Source organism: Zootoca vivipara, chromosome 12, assembly GCF_963506605.1.
Source record: "Zootoca vivipara chromosome 12, rZooViv1.1, whole genome shotgun sequence".
Classification (NCBI taxonomy): Eukaryota; Metazoa; Chordata; class Lepidosauria; order Squamata; family Lacertidae; genus Zootoca; species Zootoca vivipara.
The window spans coordinates 35,269,786-35,294,936 of record NC_083287.1 but is presented as its reverse complement, the minus strand read 5'-3'; the positions used below and the strand labels follow the sequence as shown (position 1 = coordinate 35,294,936).

General features: G+C 45.5%; 1 protein-coding gene across 1 annotated transcript in view; it reads left to right on the top strand.

Annotated features, from left to right (window-relative positions):
* The window catches only part of ST8SIA6 (ST8 alpha-N-acetyl-neuraminide alpha-2,8-sialyltransferase 6), a 45,222-nt gene extending 22,851 nt beyond the window's left edge, over positions 1–22,371 (top strand). Inside the window, exons 4-8 of the mRNA XM_060280790.1 lie at positions 9,702–9,846; positions 13,946–14,055; positions 14,939–15,031; positions 17,112–17,586; positions 18,540–22,371. Of these exons, the coding sequence (XP_060136773.1) occupies positions 9,702–9,846; positions 13,946–14,055; positions 14,939–15,031; positions 17,112–17,580 (817 nt within the window). The 3' untranslated portion in view covers positions 17,581–17,586; positions 18,540–22,371. The remainder of the gene's footprint in view (positions 1–9,701; positions 9,847–13,945; positions 14,056–14,938; positions 15,032–17,111; positions 17,587–18,539) is intronic.
* Positions 22,372–25,151: the final 2,780 nt, after the last annotated feature.

Genomic DNA, 25,151 nt, shown 5'->3' with positions numbered 1-25,151 from the left:
TTGACAACACATCAGAGGCTGGCAAGAGTTCTGATCTTTTAATACATCTGAGAAAACAGGCTTCTCCTGTTAGAACCAAGTACATCCCCTGAATTTCTCAGTAATTGTGAGGACACACATGTTGTGGATTGATGTCTGTGTGCCCCCATTAGAGAAGTAGATCAACCAACCATCTGGGGTGCCGACATTCTTGGGGAGTCTGTTTCCGCTTTGGAAATGTCTTGAAAAGGAAACTGCTGCTTAGGAGAGGCTCATCAGGACCCTTGGGCCGCAGACTTCTACATGCTTACCTGGGAGTAAGTCCTATTGAATGAATGGGTCTTACGTCTGAGTAGATGCCCATAGGATTCTGCTCAGTTTCTCTCCTTACAGCTGTGGCATAACTGAGACTCTTTTCATTTCTTCTGGCTTCCCAGCACATAGGCACTGAGCCAGCAGAGATGATATCTGGAAATGGCAATCTAGGCCATTTGCTGCCTCTCACTGACTGTGCAAGGAGGCTCCAACCAAGTGTCATTTCGCACATGCAATATGATGTGCACAGCAGGCGCCTGGCTTCCATCTGGAAGTCAACTGTAGGTTTTTGGCTGACCCTTGCAGGCTTTTATGCAGATAGGCCAGAGGCGGGGAGCATTCTCTTGTGGACAAACTTACAGAGGTGGCCACATGCCAGCTCTGGGGGTGGTCAGAAGCAAAAGTGAGCAAGGCAACTGATTCCAACCTTTTCTACAGTAGGCTACATTCCAGTCAAGCAGAAGTCAAAGGTTGCACACATGCACACAGGGGTGACAACTTGAGTAAAATATTGGGGGGGGGATTCAAGTCAGCCATGCCCTGCATAATTAATCTCAAGACATGGCAGTGTCTTTAAATGGCAGTGCCCATCAACTTTGGGGGGACCCTCAAATATTTTATTGAGGTGGGAAGGGACCTTGGCCCCCAGGAGATGGCTCCTATGCACACATGTATCTCTCTCCATCCAGGGAAGCAAGAGGCATTCTCACAGTTAAGAGACACGTTTTGGTCAAGCAAAAGCAGTTGAGAATGCAGAGCTGGTAAAATATGGTTTAGGTATAGGTGATGTGGCCCGAGGTCCCCCATGTTAGTGGAATCATTTGAATAATGCAAACCGAGTCCAGACAGAAAAGAAATTGATAAAACTTTACTGAATAAAGAACAGTGTGTAGCACAAGGAGTTATAAACAGAGAGGTTTAGTCTTTCTTAGATCAGGCATTGTTCATAGCAGGAAAGCATGCAAGGGGAGAAACTGTCCGAACTATACAGCCAATCAAGGCATGAGTTACTTGAAGTGGTCTGATCTAGGTGGCACCAACACACACACACACACACGAGTTGTCTGACTGTTGACAGAATTAACCCTTAGTTTACTAACTGGATGATCTCTCCTGTTGTACTTCCAACACTCTATCCATGGTATATAGACCATGCACAGATGAGCCATTCCTAAGCCCGAGGCTGGCTTTGGAAACTGACTCCATGCAACAGGGTGAATTGGTCCTTTAAGTATTGTTGAAAAGGGGAGAAAGCAAGTGGCATAGCGTGGGTTGCTGGTGCCCGGGGGTGGGGCAAATGTTGTCCCCACTGGGCAGCTGGGAAGGAAGTAAAGAAATGGCAGACATTGGAATAAAAATAAGCAAACTGCATGCCAGTAAGCTTTTGTTAATTTATATTACTCATTGTCTCATTGCTCAGTGTATGATAAGGACAGACCTTGGGCTTTGCATGTTGATCACCAATACTTGTTGCCAGGCACAGGTAAAGCCACCAGCAAGCAGCTCTATCAGTGTTTTCTGGCAGTGTGTCATTACATTAGGCAAGAGCTATCAAGGCATGCAGATATGTGCATCCGTGTGGGATCTGCACTCCCTTGCACAGCAGGAAAAAATACCATGAACACAATGTGCTGAATTTATATTGGATCTAAACAGGCCAAGGAGGACAGTCAAGACACATCTGTAGCAAGAGCTGAAGATAAAACTTGGAAGTAGAAGAAATCAAAGCTGTTCACAGTTCCTTCTAAATATTAACAGGGTGTAAAGGGCTTACACTGCTATAATCACCATGTTAGTGACTTGCTTTCTTGAAGTCTGTCACACATTACCATCTATTATTGGCACTGTATCGAACATGCAAGAAGACCGATATTTAATTAATGAGCAGCTTGAAGTGGTGAGCATGCAGAGAGGGCTTGACACATCCATCACCAGCAAATGTTCCCTGACACATAATTTAAAACCAAAAGTTTGAAACTGGGGGAAATGTCAATCACAGAGCACAGTCACAAATCAATTCTCTCTGGCTGCTCAGTGAACCACACGACATACTAATTAGCCTACATTTTTGGTGTCTGTTTCTGCCCTAAATACAGGGCCGTTATAGATTCTAAGCTAAAGCAACTGTTGAAACAGGAAGGAAAGGTTGAGGGCAGAACTTGATGCACATGAAACAAAAGTAGCAGGAGGAAAGTAGCTTCGGGTGTGGGTGGTATTAAGCTGCGAATCAGCCTGGGGAGGAGTGCTTATCCCTTTCCCTGCCAGCCAATTTTCCATTATAACCCCACTTAGCTTCCCACCTCATCCAACAGTTCCACAGGGAGTTTTGCATTTGCCTACAAATGTCTGCAATATGGGGAGGAAGGCAGGGAGTAGGGAGTAGTCTTGGGGGAAGCAATTCCACAGAAGACATGAGTTAAGTACTCTTTCCCCCAACACGTCTCCACTCCAAACCAGCACCTCCCAAAGCCACTCTTCCTTAGGTGCACGACTTTTCTTTAGAAATGTAACATATAGTTCTCTGTAAAGGTAAAGGGGCCCCTGACCATCAGGTCCAGTCGTGCCCGACTCTGGAGTTGCGGCGCTCATCTCGCTCTATAGGCCGAGGGAGCCAGCGTTTGTCCACAGACAGCTTCCGGGTCATGTGGTCAGCATGACAAAGCTGCTTCTGGCGAACCAGAGCAGCGCACGGAAACGCTGTTTACCTTCCCGCCGGAGCGGTCCCTATTTATCTACTTGCACTTTGATGTGCTTTCGAACTTCTAGGTTGGCAGGAGCTGGGACCGAGCAACGGGAACTCATCCCATTGCAGGGATTCGAACCGCCAACCTTCTGATCAGCAAGCCCTAGACTCTGTGGTTTAACCCACAGCGCCACCTGTAGTCTCCCCATATTCCTATTTTATAATAATAATTATAGACACAATCTACATCCGATGGAAAGAGACCCATTTGCTTAAGCCCACATTAGTCCAGTCATGCACAAAATAGGGAAAGGGGGTCCAGGTTTTAGAGAAATGAAAGTCTGTGAGGGTATACTGAGCACTTGCTCTACTTGCAACCACATGCTTTTCTCCCAAGCCGAGCTGGAGTTGGGAAAGTGAGCTCAGCTTTGGGTGGGTGGGTGGGGGCAAAGGGGAGGGAAGAATTTCAGCACATTTAGTTACCCGTATATTCCGGCGTATAAGACGACTGGGCATATAAGACGACCCCCAGCTTTCCCAGTTAAAATATAGAGTTTGGGATATACTCGCTGTATAAGAAATACGACCCGGCGTATAAGACGACCCCTGACTTTTGAGAAGATTTTCCTGGGTTAAAAAGTAGTCTTATACGCAGGAATATACAATTCAGTTTTTCCAAAACCGCAAGTGGACCAAGATGCAACTATCCTTCAAAAGTCACACTTGTTTGAATTTTACAATGCAGGTCTCCTTCCAAGTACTGTAATGTCAACAAAAATAGAAAATGCCCATGTTTGTGAAAGTAGCACACAAAAATGGAATGTGATGGGAAACTGCTTGCAAAAAATGTGTCTATTAGGAGAATTTCACACAAAAACGCTGATGAATTTCATAAGGATTAAAACAGCACCAACCCTCAAAACTGATGTAGAAATGTGGGAACTGAATTTAAGATGGGCAGGGCGGGGATGAGAAACAGATGGGAAACCAAAATCGATAAATTCACGCCTCCTTAGCTGGGAGAAAAGTACTTTTAAGGGACAGGCTGTGGGGAGGAGAAGGAGAAGCAGGTTTGGGGAAGCCTCAGCAACTCTCCTCTTTGGCCCTTTGCTCTAAAAACCAGACTTCTCCCATTTAATATGTGATTGGAAAGCACCTGGGCTTAAACAAAAGGTAACACCTGCTTGTGCCCTTTGATTCTGACATTTCAAAGCTGTTTGCATCAGAGGCCTATGATATGCAGATGCGGAGGAAGCTGCCTTGCACAGAGTCAGGCCATTGAGCCATCACCAGGGCATGGGATGCCTTTATCCTGGAAATGCTAGGCATTGACCCTGGGATTGATCCTGGCGAAAGCAGGTGGCCTGGTGGGGCTCACTTCACCTCCCAGCAGCTGAGTTGTTGCTGCTTATTTAGAAGGAAAGAGGAAGGGGTGAGGTGGTGGGGAGGTCAGCATGGTGCAGACGGGCTTCTGCTGCTGGGTTTGTGCCATGCCAACCTCCTTGCCACTTTCTGCTCTTCCCCCCTTCTTGGTAAGCAATGACTCGGCTCTCAGTTCCAGCCTTTCACACTGTCTGCTGGCGGACCCTTTTATATTCTGCCCACCATGCTTGTGCTCTACTACTGAGCTATGATTCCTCGGTAAAGGATGAGCCTTTTTGAACTTCAGGAGTCCATATTTCAAACTCCTCCAATTCCAAATTAGCCCCCACCACTACTTTTTGTAAAATACAACCCTGGAGCCACAATGGGAAGGGGCTTCTTAGCGCTCTCCCCTTTAGCATTTTTTTCTTTCAATTACCCCCCTTCAAGTTCCTTACCTCCCCATCCTCACCCCCATAATAGATAAAAGTTAAAGGTAAAGGACTCCTGGACAGTTAAGTCCAGTCAAAGGTGACTATGGGGTTGCAGTGCTCATCTCGCTTTCAGGCCGAGGGAGCCGGTGTTTGTCCACAGACGGCTTTCCTGGTCATGTGGGCAGCATGACTAAACCGCTTCTGGTGCAACGGAACACTGTGGCAGAAACCAGAGCGCACGGAAATGCTGTTTACCTTCCCACCACAGATGTACCTATTTATCTACTTGCACTGGTGTGCTTTCGAACTATGAGGTTGGCAGAAGCTGGGACAGAACAGAGCAGCAGGTCCCCCATAATAGAATAAATGGAGCACATTTATAATGGTGTCAGTATAATCGTGGATGTTTTAAATGCCCTAATGCCATTATACTATGTGCAGAATGCAGACTATCCCATTTGGTGGGAATATCCAATAGTGTGGGAGTTCTGGAACATGGGGTGCTTTTTTCCAGTGAGATTTAATCACATACTGTTAAATTCAGGTTGCATCGTTAAAGTCTTGCACAACAAACCTGCTTCCCTGAAAGATAAGATTTTGTGACAAGAAAAGGGATGGGAAAATGCAGTGCAACATGTGAGGTAATCCTTGCTTTGCCGCATTGCCATTTAACCTTCCTGCAAACCAATTCAAATAAATGATTAATAAATAGTGAATGTCATTTAATCTCCCTGCAAAGAAATCAGGATGAATGCTCAGTAAACAGGCCATCCAGAAGTGACCATAACTGCTGGTTACAGCCATAATTTTTTTAAAGCATTAGATTATAGGTAACTCCCCAAGCCATGGTTCTCCATCATTTTGAATCTAATGAGCCTGAATTTCTGCCTAAAGACCTTCGTAGTCGATTGAATGCAGCAGCAAAGCCGTGCTTAGCATGTCATTGGAGGCAAGCTTCTAAACAGCAGTGGATTAATAAATGTTTGAGAGACCGTTTGTCTGGGCAAACTTACTGAGCAAGTGCAACAAGCAAGGAACCCCAATTCTTTCTTAAAAGATTGTATGGCTGTCATTTATATAGCCTCTGGTGAGCAAGCTTCCCCTAAGGCTGAATTACTCTAATTGTCCCACAAGCTTATGCTGAGGGCTGTAATTAGTGAAATGATTTCCAGAGGGTGTTAGCCTCTTGCAGCAAAAAAACAACAATAGAGAGTCTTCTTCTGACACTTTAAAGACTGACAAATTCATTAAGGCATAAGCCACCACAAGCCACAAGCTTCATGCCATAATGAATTTGTTAGTCTTTAAGGTGCCACAAGAGCCTTTGTTGTCTTTGCTGTAACCAGTGGTTTTCCTTGAAATAAGTGGGATAAATATTGCATTGTTATGTGTGTTCTTCCTTTTCGCTGCCTGTATTTTAAGCTTTATTTCAGAATACATTCTGTGCTGCAAACTGGACACATTTCAGTTGCGTTCTTGACCCAAATGACTGCCCAGAAAGCAGCAGGTGATGAGGGCTGTGGCAAACAGACCCCACAACATCACTTTGGCTGGCATGGATGTGCCAGGGCCCCCTGGGGCTGGGGCTGGTCTCCTCTTCTTCCCCTTCTTCTTCTTTACTTGGGGGGCTGGCCAGCTAGGCACATCCATGGTTACAGATGATTTTGTTATTGTTACTTTAAGATTATGCCTACAGCAAAATGAAGCTTATTCCCAGGTAAATGTGCTTAGGCATCAGGCTAATCAGAAGTCAACTGTAGTCATGATGGTGCTGTGATTTAAGTGAGATTTTAAAAAATAAAATGCAAAACTGCATTTTTAATAATAATCATCATCATCATGTTTAGCTTGATCTTTCTCTCTCCAGCATATCAGGAATGTAGAAACAGTTGTCAAGTACACAACGTTGGTGTTGGGAGGACAAAAGAAATATTTATTTGCTGCTTTAGAGATTTCAGAGAATCCCAATGGAAACAGAAGATGAAATTGTCCATTTTGCCTTATTTGTCCTATATCCAGAATGAAAATCAATCCAACAAATATGCTCAGTATTCACTGTTGCTGTTTTCAGTCTGCAAATGATACGTAATTGTAGGTGTGTCCCCCCCATTTGCATTGCATTTCCTTTGTATTGAAATGAATGAGCCTTTCAACAGAAATTAATGGTGTAGAATAGTGTTGCCTTTGTCAGAAACTGAGCTGCAGCAGAACGGAAACAGCACTGCATACACAGAACACAGGTTGGAACAGGCATCCCCAAACTCGGCCCTCATCTGGACTACAACTCCCATCATCCCTGACCACTGTTAGCTTTGGATGATGGGAGTTGTAGTCCCAAAACATCTGGAGTTTGCCTATGCCTGGGTTGGAATGTAAAGCGATGCTGTCTTACATGCTTAGGTGCTTCACATCTGTAGTAATACACATGACTGTGCAACTTGTCTTAACTGTCTATTAAGACCATGAAGTCCAGGGCCTAAACCTACCTAGCTGCACCATCACCTGGCAGGACAGAATCAGGCAGCTCTGCCTGAACAAGAATAAAACTGCACATCAATAGCCATGGAGCAAATTGCAATTTGTGCTGTAACATACAAAGTTGATCCATAGGATCTGGCTGCAAGAAAGAGAGATAAGGCAGACAAGCTCAGTCTCAGTCTACAAAAACAGCAGGAATAGCTCTAGGGTACACAGAAAGGTATTTGCTCATTAGATAATGCCATTTTTTTCTGTAAACACCAGAACTGGTCTGATGCAGCCTGCCTCACACAACCTGTGAGTTTGCCAGCAGTGGAAACCTTTCAGTTTAATAAGGGTGCCATTGTCAGCCTGAGTCTATTTTAATGAAAAAATTGTCATTGCTGGTTTTATGAATTGCGTTTGTTTTAAACCTTAGCGTTTCTTCTGTTCTGTTCTTTTATTTTGCTTGACTTTGGACATTTTAATGATTAGAAAAGCAACTTATTTGTTTCATAAAGCATTATAAATGATAATAGTCTCATGCAAAGTCCAATGTCAAAGATGGTTAAGTTGTTGGGACCTCTACTCATTGTATATGATCCCCCCCCCCCAAAAAAGAGAATGTGTATACTGTAGAATGTCATCAAGTTTTATTGTGTTTATTAATCTCTCAAGAAAGAAAAATGAATAATTTCAAGCTACTTCCCTCTGTGGCACAGCGTTTCATTGCATTAATATCGCACTGCCTGGCTGTGTTTTATCACAATAGCTAAACCATAACATTAATTAGAAACAATTCTTTTCTTATTAGTTCTGAAATCTTCTTTTATGCTAGACCGTTTCCGATTATATTGAAGCATTCCCTTTTATGCTGGGGGTAATAAAGAAGAGGTGCGCACCGTCGTAGCTAATGAACGTTATCCATCACAAAGGCATTTCATTTGATGCTCAGATCTTGAAAGCCCAAACGTGCACTGTGCTGGCCTGATCTTCTCTCTTGATCGCATGTGAACACTCCAGAATACCTTTGGAAAGCAGGAATTTAGCTTAGCGCTACATCCAAATGGTCAACATCATGGGTTCAATTTCATATTTTTCTGCCATGACTTAACATGGGCAGCTTTGCACCATATTCTTCATGGTAGTGACTGGGCTGATCAAAGCATGAATGAAATTTAATTTTTAAAAATTGCTGGCAGAACAGACAGCCAAGAGAGCCGGTGGAAGCAGCATGGATGTAAAGCACTTCCTACATGGCACTGTGGGTTAAACCACAGAGTCTAGGGCTTGCTGATCAGAAGGTCGGTGGTTCGAATCCCTGCAATGGGGTGAGTTCCCATTGCTCGGTCCCAGCTCCTGCCCACCTAGCAGTTCGAAAGCACATCAAAGTGCAAGTAGATAAATAGGGACCACTCCGGTGGGAAGGTAAACAGTGTTTCCATGCGCTGCTTTGGTTTGCCAGAAGCAGCTTTGTCATGCTTGCCACATGACCCAGAAGCTGTCTGCGGACAAATGCTGGCTCCCTTGGCCTATAGAGGGAGATGAGCACCGCAACCCCAGAGTCGGACACGACTGGACCTGATGGTCAGGGGCCACTTTACCTTTACATTAAATTCAAGCACTTTCTCAGGGAGTGGGGGGACACAAATGTTCAGTTTTAAAATTGAATTTTTTTCTTTCTTTCCAAAGAAATAGTTTTGTATTCAGAGCACTTCCCCGGTGCCTTGAATGCAAACTTTTTCTGCAGAGGGGGAAATGCTCTAGTGTTAGGAGGGCCTCCATTTAACTGCGCGGTTTTCCACACTTCCATCCAGGTGGTTTTGCCTTTGCCCTGGTGCTGCCCCCCCCCCCGCAAAAACTCCCAACTGTTGAGCATTAAATCAGAACAGCAATAAAAAAACCTGATTGCTGTTTTCCAAAACAACAGGGCAAATGGAGGCGTAAATGACCCCTCACAATCTGATGACCGTCAGTTAAAGGGAGCCTCTTTGAAATTGTTTTCAGTGTTGATCAGCTAAAATGGAAAAAAACGTAAGGTCTCAGACTTAGAGCCTAAAAGGATATGACACAAAAGGAAAGTGGATTGGAAGGAAGGAGGAAATAAGGGAAGTCAGGTGCAAGTTCTTTGTTCCAAGCTCTTCTGATGACTATCTGGCGTGGAAAAATTCAAAGAAAAATATGTGCCTCTTTGCTGTATGGATGGGGTGGTCCCTCACCCCTTTTCTTTCCCCCTTTACTGGAGTCTCCTGGGGCGGCTTCTGCCAGGTGACCGGTGATGGAGAGAGGAGCCTGGCTTCTCAGCAGAGCTGTTGGTGGTCTTGCATCCCTCCTTCTCCCTCCTCTATTACAGTCAGATGCGCTGGGTGCCGCCAAGGGCCATGAGTAATAAAGCTGATTTTGTTTTATGTTTCTTTGCTGCCTCCACAACATTTATTAGGCTGATCATTTATTTATTTATTGTTGTGCAGGTCAGAGCTTGCCTCGTGTTGCGATGCTGCTCACAACTTTATCGCTTCTCAAAATAACACCCCGCTGGGAAGCAACATGAGTTATGAAGTGGACAACAAGAAAACCATTCACATCACAGAGGATATATTCAGAATGCTGCCTGAGGTAATAATAAGAGCCCCTTGGATGGTTTCATGGCCATAAAAATGTAATCTAAAAGACACACATACCTTCAATCCTTTGGTATTCTGTGGGTGCCTCCAGACTCAGTATTTTGCAGGAAGGACTCAAGCACATATCAAGAAATGTAGGTTTGTGTAATTAACGTGGATTAAAGCAATCTGTTGGCAGGCATAGGCAAGCTCGGCTCTCCATATGTTTTGGGACAACAATCCCCATGATCCCTAGCTAGCAGGACCAGTGGTCAGGGATGATGGGAATTGTAGTCCCAAAACTGTCTGGTATGGTACAGCCTCTAAGCTGGATAAGAAGAGGCTCCAACGAGCAGTAAGAGGGTAATTGGTGTTAGTTTGCCTCCAATAGAGACACTTTATGCCACTTGAGTCAGCAAGAGAGCAGAGAGAATTGCTGTAGACCCTTCGCATCCTGGTCATCACCTGTTTGATTTACTCCCATCCGGACGTTGGTACAGGACTCTATATACAAAAACGTCTAGGCACAGGAATAGCTGTTTCCCTTGTGCCATTAAATTGTTGAATCTGTAGTTGTGATCGAAAGGGAGGCCAGTTGGTGGTATGGGGTTTTTCCGCTGTGCTGTTGTATTGTGAGGGGAATAGTGTTTATATGAGGTACGCTTTTCTTTACATTGCAATGTAGTCAAAGCAAAATTCCAAGTATGGTTGATACTTGGCCAATAAAATATTCTAAAACATCTGGAGGGCTGAGTTTGCCTATGCCTGCACTAGGGCAACAAATCACTTAAAAAACCAACAACAATGGGCTTCTTGTGATTAGGAAAGTGATGGGGAGATCCATTGGAAAGGGTGGGGTGAATGAATGATTAATTGGGAGATGCATTCGTATCCAACAAGCAACTCGGGATGAAAACAGGAGGAATGCTCTTTGCAATATAAGCTCTCTACAAATAAATCGGAACAAACAATAAAGTTGGCATAGTTTAACCTCCATGTAAGTAAATCAAGATGAATACTCAAAGTGGGGCATCTACAGGAAATCTCTGTGGTGGAGTCCCTCGATACTTTCTTTTGCTCTATTAAATATTCCTTTCCCCTCTCTTCATTTATTATCAGTAACCTAATAGCCAGAGTTCTCTGGGTGATGGGCCAATTAGAACCAAAGTTCCCAAAGAAGTCCAGTCAAGAGCAACACAAAAAAATGTGTAAAGCGAAACATCCACGTCAAAGCAGAAATTAACACAGTTTAAGGCAAATGCCATAGGGTACAAAGAGCAATGAAATGATCCCCACACAGTTGAAAGCCACCACCCTAACACTCCAGTTGAGATAGAAATTAAAAAGTATAATCAATCTGTTGTACTGAAAGTTAGTTCTGCTCAAAGTAGATTCACTGAAATTAATTAACATTACTAACTTGGGTCCATTAATTTCAATGGGTCTATTCTGAGTAGAACTTAAAGGACCTGGGGCTCTGAAACGTTTTTTGTTTTTTTTTGCTTGGTGCCTAAAGCATGTTAACAAAGGCACCAAGGTGAGCCTCTCTGGAAAGGACATTCCACAGAAGAGGTCATCTCCTTTGGAGCCACCCTCTGCATCTCAGATTGCGGGGCCCCTTGGAGAAGAAGAGTCTCAGCTGATGATCTCAGGGCCCAGGTAGAAACCATAGTTCAGTGGTAGAGCATCTGCTTTGCATGCAGAAGATCCCAGGTTCAATCCATGGCATCTCCATCTTGGGTTGGGATAGGCCTCCGCCTGAAACCCTGGAGAGCTACTGTCAATGTAGACAATACCGTGTTTCCCCTTTTTTAATTCGTAGTCAAAAAGTAAGCCATGGCAGGGTTTTCCTATAAGTAATAGAAGTAAGACGTACCCCGAAAGTAAGCCGCCATTGCTCCTGCCCAGGGGCGTCCTTCCCATTGGGCTGAATGGCACGGTGCAGCCTGGCGCCCGCCCAGCAGAGGCGCATCGAGGAGGCATGCACACTGAGCCGCCCACGTGTCGGCGGAGCTGCCTCCGTCGAGCGGCGCCCCCCCCCACTTAGCCAGGCCAGCTGCCCGATGCCGTGCTCTCCTGGGGTGCAGATCGCCGTGCCTCTGGCAAAGCAGTCTTGAAGGCAGGGAGAGCTGCCGTGGGGATGTAGCCGGGATCGTGCCGCTGCCCGCTGGGTTCACAATGGGGTGGAACAGAGCAGAGAGGTGCCTTTCTCTCTGCACACTGTTGCGAATGAGACGCAGCCCAGGTGGGGAGAGAGAAGCCGCGCTTACTCTGACAGCCTCCACGAAGGGAGAGAGGGACGTTAACCGGTCGAAAGGGACATGGCGTGGCTTTCTCTTTCTAGGATGCCTTTCCCTTTCTTCCGTCCTGATGTGGGCAGGCCCCTTTTGCAGGCGCCGTTAGCGGATCGGTGCCTGGAGCTTGCGGAAGGAAACCTCCGCGCGAGAGTCCTGCAGAGGCAGCGATCCTCCAGGCACCGATCCTGGGGCGGGTGATTGCTCCTGGGGAAGTCGGCGCCTCAGGGCGTGAAGTAGGGAGACAAAGCAAACTTCGCCGCTGTGCCGGAGGTGGGGGAAGAGAGACACCTTTCTCCCGTCAGCGCGGCTCGCCTCGAGTGCGCGAAAGCTGCCGGCTCCGCTGCCACCGTCCCCGAAAGCCCCTGTTTGCCTTTGTAATTTGTCTCAAGCCTCGTGCACTGACGAGGCGTGGAAGCCCTGCGTGGGAGCAGGCAGGACCCTGCCCACCTCTCCCCTGCCCTCCTGCCCAACTCTCCAGATTTCTCCTTTTGTTCCTTTTCACTTTCCCCTCTTTGCCTCTCCTCCTCTTTATGGTTCACTTGTTTTCCTCATCCCCCTTTCCCCTTCGGACACATCTTTTTCAGCCTTCGTTAGTTTGTTCCCCACTTTCCCCGCCTACCAAATTCTATTTTCCTCTCCTCTCTTTTCCACATCCTTCCTTTCCTTCCTTCCTTCCTTCCTTCCTTCCTTCCTTCCTTCCTTCCTTCCTTCCTTCCTTCCTTCCTTCCTTCCTTCCTTCCTCTCCCTCGTTCTTATTCTTTCTTTCCCTCTCCTTCCTTCCTTCTTTCTCCCTTTCTGTCTTCTCTCCCTCTTTCTTTTTCTTTCCTTCTTTATTCCCTTCCTTCTTTCCTACTCTTCTTTCTCTCCCCTCTTTCCTTCCTCTCTCCCTCCCACTCCCTCTTTCCCTCCTTCCTTCCCTCCCTCCCTCTCTCCTCAGAAACATAGGATGCTGCTTTATACTTCTGGCCCTTAAACCCTGGAACCAGGAGAGCAGCTCCAGTGAGTCAACCTCAGCCCAGTTCCAGATCTATGCATCTGTCATCCAGAGCGCAACACACAACCATCTCCTTGAAGTATCAGAAGTCCCTTTGGTGAAGGGTGGTGGCTCACTGGCAGAACATCTGTCCTGCATGCAGAAGGATCCCACATCTTCAGGTAGCTCTGCGAAGGTCCTGCATGAAACCTTAGCGAGCCTCCATCACCAAGTGCAGTCAATCCTCAGCAAGATGGATCAGAGTTATTATCTGGTATGAGGCCACGTTCTTGAGTCCTTCTTACAGCGCCACCCTCTCTCCTGCTCAGTTGCCTCCCACAGTGTTGGGTAGACTTAAGACGGCCCTGTTCCTGTCACCTCCTCAGCCCCTCCTGCATGCTCAGGGAGCCAGCAAACCGGCAACAGACGCAGGGAAAAAACACGCCTCTCAGCTGACTTCTCCACCGCCTGTTCAGCGCGCAAATAGCTGTACCGTACCATACTGACGCAATAAAAATAAGACATCCCACCGAAAATAAGCCACCCTGTGTTTTTTAAAGGAAAAAAAGTTATAAGACGGTGTCTTAAAAAAGGGGAAACACAGTAATGGGTTGGTAGGAATAGCAGCCAGATCCTGTATAAGGAGATCTTCCTGTGTTCCTAGGCATATCTGGCTGATTCCAGCGTCCCCAAGTTGTGACGGCTCCATCATCATTTTCAGACCCATGGTCAATAAATAACATTTATAGCAGCCTATTAGATTAGTGATGGTGGACACAGGACCTATGAACTCTTGGTTCTGCTGTGCAAGAACAGAGTACACCCGTTGCTTTTGTTTTCAGTCACAGCCCCTGGATTACCCATTCAAGAACTGTGCCGTGGTTGGAAATGGGGGGATCCTCAAGAACTCCAGCTGTGGAGCAGAAATTGATAAATCCGACTTTGTGTTTAGGTAAGAAACTCTAAACTGTGGTGCATGCAGTAGCTTGCACAGGGCACTCTGACAGCAGCATCCTTATTTTTGCAGTTTTTATTGCCTGTTTTCATAACCCTCAGACATGTTCTCAGAAGTACATGATTTCTACTTAAGGACAAATTTCTGGCCACTTTGAAGAGCAGAAATGTGCTCTGAAATATGCAAGTGTAGCTTACACGAGCATATTTGTGGTCAGTTCCTAGGTGGTATTTCTGTTCTCTTAGGGTCTGTGAGAGCTGAGGCTAATAGTAGCGAGAGAGAGGAAATTCAACACCCCCTCCCTATTTGCTGTGGTTCAGACAAAAATGTCCCTATTATTATTATTATTATTATTATTATTATTATTATTATTATTATCATTATTAAAACCTGGCAGTAGTATCTGCATTTAGTGCCACATCTAGTTTAACTCTTATGCATGCTTTTGTTAAGAGAATGGCTACTATGTGTATAGATGCACAGAAAGAAGGGTCTCCTATTCTTCACTAGAGAGAATTTGGGCAGAAAAGAAGTGCGGCAGTAGAGGAAAAAAATGCTGGTCTTTCAGCAAACCGCGCTGCCCTGTCTCTCCCCGCCACTGTTGTGCGTGTGTAAATATCTACATCAGGATCTGCTGTCCCTGTGGATCCTGCCACCTGAAGCCGTCTCCTTACCTTGCCTCTGTGTGTACGATATTTACAGCAGATGCATGTTGAGAGTCCCATTGCAGACAATAGTGCTTGCTTCCTAGTTACGTGCCTAGGTCTAGGAGGACTACAGCTGTAGGGACCAGACTCAAGTGACATGTCTAAGAGATGACTGGATGCTATAACAATGGGATGTTTGAAGTGGCTCCTAAACGGCTCTTGTAAAACTTCAGGTGTAACCTTCCCCCAACAATGGGAAGCATCAGTCAAGATGTTGGCAACAAGACAAACCTCGTGACTGTCAACCCGAGCATCATAGCACAGAAGTGAGTATGACTGCAATGTTTTTTGTGTGGCTCGTGTTTAATTGCTTGGTTCTCCATTAGAGAAACGCATCGTCATGTCACCACTACAGCCACTGAATTCCAATTGCTTCATTAGTGGTCCCAAGCTCCCTTTTAACTGGCAGCCCAATGCAGATTGAAAGCCCTTAAGCTTTTCGTGCTTTTGGAAAGAGCTGAAGCTTTGGTGAAAGGAGTAAAGCAGCCATTTGCTCCCATAAATTCTCAGCTGTGCGGTTTTACAAAAATCATAGCCACCATCTAAATCAGGGGTGGTCATCTGGGGGAGGGGGTTGCATGCTAATGGTGGGGCAGGGGTAGAATGAGGGGTGGGGGGGGGAATTTGATTCAGTTCCCATTTCAAGGCTAATCTACCTAATTCACATTATCCAACACACTACCATCCTTTGAAATTCACACTTCTCCAAATGTTGCGATGCTGTGCTCCAGCCAAGTAATTTATACCAGGGTGGGGTGAGCATAGAAATGCAAATATTAGTGGAAATAACATTTTGTTAGGGGAAATGACATTGAAAAAAATGTGTTCATTGTCTTAAACTATGTACAAAAATATGTATATTAGGAGAAATTCACACTAAGATACACTGAATTTTCATGAGGACATGAAACAACGGTCTGTTGCTAATACACGAAGAACCGAACTTCAGATTGGAAAAATGAGAAACTAAACTTGAGGTTTTTGCCCATCCTTAGTCAGAGCCTTCACTCTCTTTTTCTGCCACCCCCATTTTCTCTCCTCTCTTTCAGCTTCTCCTTTGTCTATTCTCCCCCTTTTCCAGCAGGCTGCAGCAAATGGGACAGATTGCTTTTGCCAGGGTTCTGAAATGATCACTTGCAGAGGACTTCTGCCATCCCAGATCTAAATGGCAGTCAGGTTCTGCTTCCAGAATCTGCTATCTTTCACATTCACTAAGGTTGTGTGTGTGTGTGTGTGTGTGTGTGTGAAATTATATAAACCACTTGAGAGAGAGAGAAAGTCTCCAAATAGCTCGAAGTACTGGCCTAGCTCACATGTGGTACTAAGCCAAACTATGTATGGTTTAACACAGGCATAGGCAACCTTGGCTGTCCAGATGTTTTGGAACTACAGCTCCCATGATCCCTGACCACTGGCCCTGTTAGCTTGGGATCATGGGAGTTGTAGTTCCAAAACATCTGGAGAGCCAAGGTTGCCTATGCCTGGTTTAACATGGGCAAGCAATCATGCTAGTGCACAGTTTTAAAACACACACACCTGCTTCTTCCTTGTCACACCATTGAGAGCTAAGCCATGGTTTGCTTTAGTGTTATGAATGAATCCAGTCATGTGGTTTCGCTCCAAGCTTGTGGTTTACTGCTTGTGGTTACTTTGTGCGAGAGAAACCATGAGCTCAGGCACTCATGATCCATAACAGAAGACAAACCATAGCTTACTTCCTAGTAGCGGAGCAGCAGCAGGACTGTGAGAGAAATGAAGTGGCCTAGTTTTTCTTACTGTGCACCACCACACTTGCTTGTTGTTGTGTTTGTTATTATTTATTAAATTTATATACTGCTAAACTATAGTTTGGCTTAGCATTGCCCACAAACACCACCACCATAACTCAGTACAGCCGTTAGTTTTGCCATACAAACTGCGTTGATTAGATAATAAATAGCAAATAAACAGAAATGGGGTGATGGGCTCGTTACAGAACAACATTTAGTCTTCTTTTCCATTTTATTTGCTTCCAGGAGTGGGGTGGGGAAACAGTCTGCAAATAATATGGAATTGTGCTATATTCCATGCTATTTCTGGAAGTGGCTTTTACATTGTGTGAAAGCTCAAATATAATATGAAAATTAAGGAAACGTCAGGAAAATGGAACAAAATATCATGTGAATGCAGCTAGAGTCTCACAGGACTGGACAGGATATTGCTCCTGTTGTTTTTACAGGTGGGATTTAATTCGCATTCTGTTTCCAGTGGTGAACGGTTTATAAAATATAGTAATGGACCCCACTCAATCGCACCCAGAATATCTGTACTGATAAGAAATTTCCACATGTCTTTGCGTCTCTGCAGATATAACAAACTGAATGAAAAGAAACTCACCTTCCTGGAGAACATTGCAAGCTATGGCGAAGCTTTCCTTTTGCTCCCTGCCTTTTCCTTCAGGAGCAACACAGCAGCTTCTTTCAAAGTGCACCAAACTCTGAAAGAGTTCAGCGCAAAGCAGGAGGCCATATTTTTCTATCCCAGATATCTCAGAAATCTTGCCCAGTTCTGGAGGACTAAGGGCGTCAAAGCCTATCGGTTGTCTTCCGGCTTTATGATCACCAGTGCGGCTGTGGAACTGTGCGAGAACGTGAAGCTCTATGGCTTCTGGCCTTTCTCAAAAAGCATCGAGGGCACGCCAATCAGCCACCACTACTACGACAACCAGCTCCCCAAGCCTGGCTTCCATGCAATGCCCAAAGAGTACAGCCAGATTCTCCAGCTCCATGGAAGGGGCATCCTCAAGCTGCAGTTTGGCAAATGTCTAACTGACTAGGCCAAGGTAGGTTTCTTTGTGGGAATGTCCTGCATTTCACTAAGCCAGGGGAATCCCATGCCTCACGCCTGTGTCCTTCCAAATGTTGTTGGTCTACAATTCCCATCAGCCTCAGCCAGCATGGCCAATGGTAATGTACGATGGGAGTTGCAATCCAGCAACAACAACAACAACAACAACAACAACAACAATAATTTATTATTTATACCCCGCCCATCTGGCTGGGTTTCCCCAGCCACTCTGGGCAGCTTCCAACAGAAATATTAGAATTTACTAATTTCTTAAAGATTAAGAGCTTCCCTAAACAGGGCTGCCTTCAGATGTCCTCTAAAAGTCTGGTAGTTATTTTTCTTTTTGACATCTGGTGGGAGGGCGTTCCACAGGGCGGGTGCCACTACCGAGAAGGCCCTCTGCCTAGTTCCCTGTAACTTGGCTTCTCGCAGCGAGGGAACCACCAGAAGGCCCTTGGCACTGGACCTCAGTGTCCGGGCAGAGTGATGGAGGTGGAGACGCTCCTTCAGGTATACTGGACCTAGGCCAGCAACATCTGGAAGGCTAACGTTTCCCCACTTCAAATGTTTTAGGCAGAAAATGACAGCCTGGCCTGGATGTTCTTGCAATGATTGAGCCTGCCGTGTAAATTGCAGGGCTGTCCTATAAGGGGGTCATTTAAAAGAAAAAGTGAGAGTGGCCAAAATTACATTATATTTGATTAATCATCATATGCCAGAGAAGCAATATGGGATTTTAAATTGAGACAAAACTGAAGCGACTTGTCTGACTGCTCATTCATCAGTGAAGTGATGCAAGCTGATTTATTCATTTGGACTTCTTTTTAACCCCTCGCCCTTTTTAACCCAGAGGCAGATAAATGCCAACTGTGGCTTGTGATGCACATGTGGTACGGTTTGCTCACAAATTAATAATAGTGTTGGTGTATTTTCTTGTTTCACTTCCAGAGTGATGATTGCTAAGAAGAGAATTTGTATGCACCGCTGAGGTTTGGATTTGATCAAATGTCAACTTGTGCTACTATAATTGAGAAATATTTTGCACTTGAGGATGGCAGTCTTTTCCCTTTTTTCTACCATAGTGGCGTGTGTGACTTTAGATTATTGTAACCTGCCCTTTTTCTTACATGGGAACAACATGTTTACAAAACCCAGAATATCCACTAGAGAGAACAAAGCCAAATCTCAGGATGATAGCTGGCAGTTACATTTGTAAAACTATTGTTTTTGTTTATGCCATCTAAGAAGCGATCTGTCTTAGTATCTTGCAGCTATAATATGACTTCACCATGTTGCTGATCTGCAAACAATTACACGTGGTTACATCTTCAGCTGGCAGTCTGAAGCGCCGCAGCCCACAAATAGTTTTACCTCCTCATTGTTCTATCCAAAAGACTGTGCTCCGGCTCTCTTTCATTTTGTCATAATGATTTCTTTAAACACGGAGAAAGGGCTTGAATACCTCTCAAGCATCTCCACCATTTGCAACATGAACAAGATGTGACAGGCCAGCTAATTTATCCTTTATTCTCACTTGTGGCATCAGAGCTAGAGTTGGGGGGAGGGGGACTGTCTAAAACAACAAAGTGCAACAAGGAAATGCAAGCAATTTTATTTCCGCCTCCCCTTCCCACCTTTTTCATTTAAAGAGACACCCACACCCACTTCGTAGTTGAGCTGAAGAGGTGTGCGGACAGCACATCTGTCTGTTGAAAGCCAGGCATCCTCCAGTCATACAGTGGCAGTGTTCCAATTTTAAGAGCAAATGGGACTTGTGGGTGAGACGCGTGAAATATTCCCCTTGCCTGTGTGAGGAGCACAAAATTATCCCCCCTGCTTATGGCTTAACTCCTTTCAGTTTGACCTCCAAGGCGATGCTGCCTCCAACTGGACTTAAGTTCTGAAAGTTAACCCTACTGGGAGGAAATTATAGACTATACAGATGACATAATGGAGGGAGGCAAGTTAGACGGTAAAACAAAATTAGATTGTTAAAAGTTGGCCTATGTGTTAGGATGAGGCTGTGGGCAGGACTCTGAGGTGAGCCCAGGAGTTCAGGAAGACCTTGTTGCTCAAAAGGGCTATCTGGAATAGGACACTGTCCTTTCTATCTAGTTTAAGTGAATAGTTAGTTCAGGCCTGAGGGTTGCTTCACAGAGAAACTGCCACCTGAACTTCATGCTCTCGCCACATGGGGCAGCTATCCACAGACCCCATCAGCTCACGACAATTTCTGACTTACCAGTTTTCTGTCATGGAAGGTTGCTGTGGTTCCAGGCTCCATCTTGTGCACCTGTGAATCAAGGTATATTTTTCAAAGGGCACATCTGTATCTAATTGATGCATGTTTTACAGAAGAACTTCACACTGGACTTCTACAATTAAATTCTTAATGCTCATTTCATCAGACTACCTGTTAGAATTAAATTATTTAAAAGCCCTGATTAAATTTTCTTTTATCAATATGAGTCAAGAGGGAATAAGGTACATAATGTTACCTAATAGAAAACCTTCATATGCCCCTAGAGTAACATGTCCAGGCCATTTGTAGAGCTCTGTCATCTAATAAGGAGCATGGCTTCCGAAATAACTGTGTGAATTGAGTCTTCCCTAAGTGAGGAAAACGAGGGAGGGTTCTTTTTCACATGGACATGGACATAGCAATTTCAGAAATGGAGGCGAGTTCTATGTTGGGCTTAATTTGGGCAAAACAAGCAGAAGGCAGTCTAACCTAGCTGTGAATGGAAGTCCACTGGGGGCTTGATAAACCCAACTTTTTCCTCTGAGACCGTAAATGTTTGGCTGGGTGTCAAACATCTGGCAGGCCGTAAGACAAAGGCTGGTGTCACAGGCTGTCCTCAGATTGCTAGGACACAAGTTTTGCACTCCTAATATAAAAGCTCCTAAGCTTTGAAATGGAACAGGCAGTGTACACCTAATACCTGCAGTTCACCATGTCAGGGGCCGAATGCTGCTTCACAAGCCTCTCTCTCTAGCCCTGTGGATTCTCTGCAACCACACCCACCCCTGGCCCTGCTTTGCATCTTCCTTGAGCGTCCTTGCCTGGTTGGGATATGTTTTTTGAACTATGAGATTGTCCAGGCAAATCCGTGTAGGAAAAAAAACTACTTTACTGTCCAAGGATAAAATTTACAAGAACTGCTCTGCCCACCTGGCAGAGTCCCCTGGCACCACCAACACTGGCATATGGCCTCCAGAAGGCTGCCTGAAAAGAATGTGGCCCTTGGATTGAAAAAATGACCACCACCCCTGCATTGCATGCTAACACACACTCACACACTCCATACTGCACACTGTTTTCATTACTGGACGTATAGTATCACCAGAAACCAGTGCTTCTCCCCCCCCCCAGAAAAACAGGTGCCAATACTCACCATGAAGTTCTTACAGTAAGTTCCACACTTTTTAACAACAACAACAACAACAACAAGAGGTGCTGGTATTGCGTACCCTTGAGTACCCCCTGAAAAAAAGCACTGCCAGAAACTGTTCTTAATTTTTAAAGTTTCTCTGCAATAGTCAGTATGGTACCATGGGTTGTTGGGACAAGATGTGTCGTCCGCATCTGACACAGGGTGTTTATCTCGCACAGACACAGAATCATAGAATTATAGAATTGCAGAGTTGGAAGGGATCACAAAGGTCATCTTATCCAATCTCCTGCCATACAGGAATATTTTACTCAACACAGGGCTCGAACCTGCAACCCCAAGATTAGGAGTCTCATGCTCTACTGACTGAGCTATTGAGCTGTGAATCCCACAGAGGGTCAACTGCCGAACAAGGTGCTTACAGGGAATCCTTATACAGACTTTTCTTGCCCTGTGACGTCAAAAACAGGCATCTGTCTCTTATAGTTGAAGGGTTGTCTTTAAAAGACCATTCTAAGTATCTCAGTAAATATTGGGATATCCTTTTCTTTCGGCATGTGATACTATCAGGCTTCACCAACCTGGTGCCCTCTGGCTATTTTGTACTAAAGATTCAACCGGCGTATGCCAAAGCGAATGGGGACTGAAGTCTAAAACAGCCAGAGAGCACTGGGTTGCTGTAGGCTGGCCAAGATTGACGAACGTTGCATTTTGGGATCTTTATACTTGAACATTGTAGTAACTACTTGCAGCTTCTTGTCTCCTACAACTCTCACTGTATTGGGATCTCCCTTTTTCATGATACTGTATGAACATAAGAAGAGCCTGCTGGATCAGGCCAATGGCCCATCTAGTCCAGCATTCTGTTCTCACAGTGGCCAACCAGCTGCCAATGGGAAGCCCACAAGCAGGGCCCAAGCACAACAGCACTCTTCAAACTTAGGATTCCCAGCACAGGTAGAACATAGCCACCATGGCTGGTAGCCATTGATGGTCTTCTGCTCTAGGAAATCTCCCCCATCGAAAGGTCCAGTGTTACCAGGAGACATTTGATGCTTTAAAATCTAAATGTGATATTATGGTCTGTTTGAAACTGTTGCTAAGTATCTGACTGTATTAATGTATGGATAACTTCTCTTTCTGTGTGATGTATTGAGAGGAGTGCTGTGTCACACTTCTGTTTTTAATTTTATTGTACTTTGAGGTAAAGTTTTATTGTCAGCCAGATGATGTCGTTGATGCTCTGTATTGATGAAGTGCCTCAGTGCCAAAGACCGTTTGCTTTCATGTCATGGTGTATACAGTGGATGTTGCACTCATTGGATGTTGCACTAACTAGATGTGAACTGGAATATTTTTGCAATTTTATTTGGAAATTAAAAAAACAAAACAACGCCTTGTTATAGCCATGTCTTCCACTAGATTATACACATGCCTTCAGCCAGATCTGTAAGACTTCAGTCCTAAACACACTTACTAGACAGTAAGCTTCAAAATGGACTTACTTACAAGTAAATGTGCATAGGATTGCATGGGAAAAACATACCTCACCTGGGATTTCTTCTGCTCTAGCTAGGGTGCTCTTGCACAGCTTCCATTTATTGCAATGAAACCCAAATCATGGACCCTGATAGAATCACTGGGCAGGGCCAACCCAACATAGCTGCCAAGTACCCCGTTTTCCCCGGGAAACCCTCGTATTTTCTTACCGTTTCCCTCAGGTGTCCCGAATGGCAAAATACCCCGTATTCCGCCGGATTACGGAGCTCCTGCCGGCAGCCAGGTTCTTCTGGTGCCGCACTGGCACCGGAAGTCGCTTCTACGCACTTCCGGTCATGCGTAGAAGCGACTTCCGATCCGCTGTGCCCATTTCCAAAATGTCCGCAGCGCCAGAAGTCGCTTCTATGCATGTCCAGAAATGTGTAGAAGCGACTTCTGGCACAGCGGACATTTTGGAAATGGGCACAGCGGCATCGGAAGTCGCTTCTACGCATGTCCAGAAGTGCATAGAAGCGACTTCCGGTGCCGGCGCAGCACTGCTGATCCCGGATTTTTCAGTCCGGAACTTGGCACCTATGCAACCCAAGACAGTGGGACACACACACACACACACACACACACCTTGCACACCCTGCTTCCTCCTCTTCCACTGCCTAGGGCAACTGGAGGTGGCTCAGGGAAGCCCTGGCATGCTGAAGGCAGCAGGGAAGAGAAGAGGTTGGACAGGAGCAGGCAGCAGTGGAGGGACTGTCTCCCTTAAGGTCAGTGGGTTGTTGGCAATGGCAGCCACTCCTATCCACAGCCAAAGGAGAAGTGGAATTCCTCTTTCCAGATCTGCCACCCCTTCCAGCTGCCCCAGCCTGCCACCTGAGCTGACTGCCTCAGGGAGGCTAATGGTTGGGTGGGCTCTGCCAGTGTGTTTCTTGAAAAACGATTGGGAAGCATCAGCCCATTGAAAGGTTTATACACCCTGATTCTGAGCATTTGTGGCTCTTCCTCTCTTCAGCTTAGTCATCGTAACCATGCAACCAGTAGCAAAAGCAATGATGAGCATTGTAGGCCTTTGACAATGGCGGCCTTTGACAATGGCACATCATGTAGGGAAACACAGGCAAGATTATGGACCTTGGAGATTCAAGAAGACAGGAAGCTGCTTTACACTGACTCAGACCACTTGCACATCTGGGGCCATATTTTCTTCACTGACAGGCTGCAGTTCCCCAGGATATCAGACAAGGGACTCTTGCTGCCCTACTTGGAAATGCCAGGACTTGAACCTGGAACCGTCTGCATATTAAGCAAATGCTACTGAGCTATGGCCCTCCTCTTAATCAATGTTCCCTGAGGCTGCAATCCTATGCATGCTTACACAAGTAAGCCCCTTTGGACTCAACAGTGGACATGCCTGAGATTGCTTTGTAGTCATGGATTTAGATAAGATAAGATAATCTTTATTGTCATTGCCCCCCCCCCTGCGGGAACAACGAAATTACTCGGCTGCTCCATCCACTCAGATGGAGTGTTTGGATGTTTAAATCAGGCCACTAGTCAATCCTCCTGTTTTTCTTTGATTAACTGAAGAACGAATAGGCTTTGTTAACTGGGAGCGGCCACGGAGACCACATAACACCCGTCTTGAAAGATCTACATTGGCTCCCAGTACAGTTCTGAGCACAGTTCAAAGTGTTGGTGCTGATCTTTAAAGCCCTAAATGGCCTCGGTCCAGTATACCTGAAGGAGCGTCTCCACCCCCATCATTCTGCCTGGACACTGAGGTCCAGTACCGAGGGCCTTCTGGCGGTTCCCTCATTGTGAGAAGCCAAGTTGCAGGGAACCAGGCAGAGGGCCTTCTCGGTGGTGGCGCCCGCCCTGTGGAACTCCCTCCCATCAAATGTCAAAGAGAAAAACAGCTACCAGATTTTTAGAAGACATCTGAAGGCAGCCCTGTTTAGGCTATTAATGTTTAATAGATTATTTCATTTTTCTGTTGGAAGCCGCCCAGAGTGGCTGGGGAAACCCAGCCAGATGGGCGGGGTATAAATAAAATATTATTATTATTATTATTATTATTATTATTATTATTATTATTATTACTACTACATTGGCCAAGTTTGCATGATTGAAACTCCATCCAGCCTCACACAGCCCTTTTGCTGCCGCCTTTACTTTTCTCACTGCATAAGCCAGGAAACAAGCCAGGAACTTGCAGCTAATAGGAGTGCAATGAGTCTTGGCCAGACAGTGAGGCAGTTTGGCTCCTCATCCTCCCCCGCAGCCTGGGTTTCAGCCCCAGTGGAAAGGTGTGGATGGGGCCAGTTCTGCTTTATAGGCAGAAGAGAATGCTGAGGAAAGAAGACAGAAGCAGGAAGGACTAGCTGGATGAAGTTTGTGCACTAGACAGTGTGAATTTGGCAAGTTCACCTTCAAATGTGAACGATCTTCTCTTCCCATCCAGTGACATCAAAGAGGGGACAGCGAACTCTCTTAAGATATTGTGCTCTTGTGGGGAACACCAAACATGCCTTCCCATCCTGGGCAAACCAAGAATGGTAGCTAGTGACTTGTAAACAAGCCAGAATATGAAACCATAATTTAAAGTTGGCTTGCAGATCTTGCTTGGGAGCCATGAACTCTAGTTCCTGGCTCAAGGGTTAACTATTCACTGTGA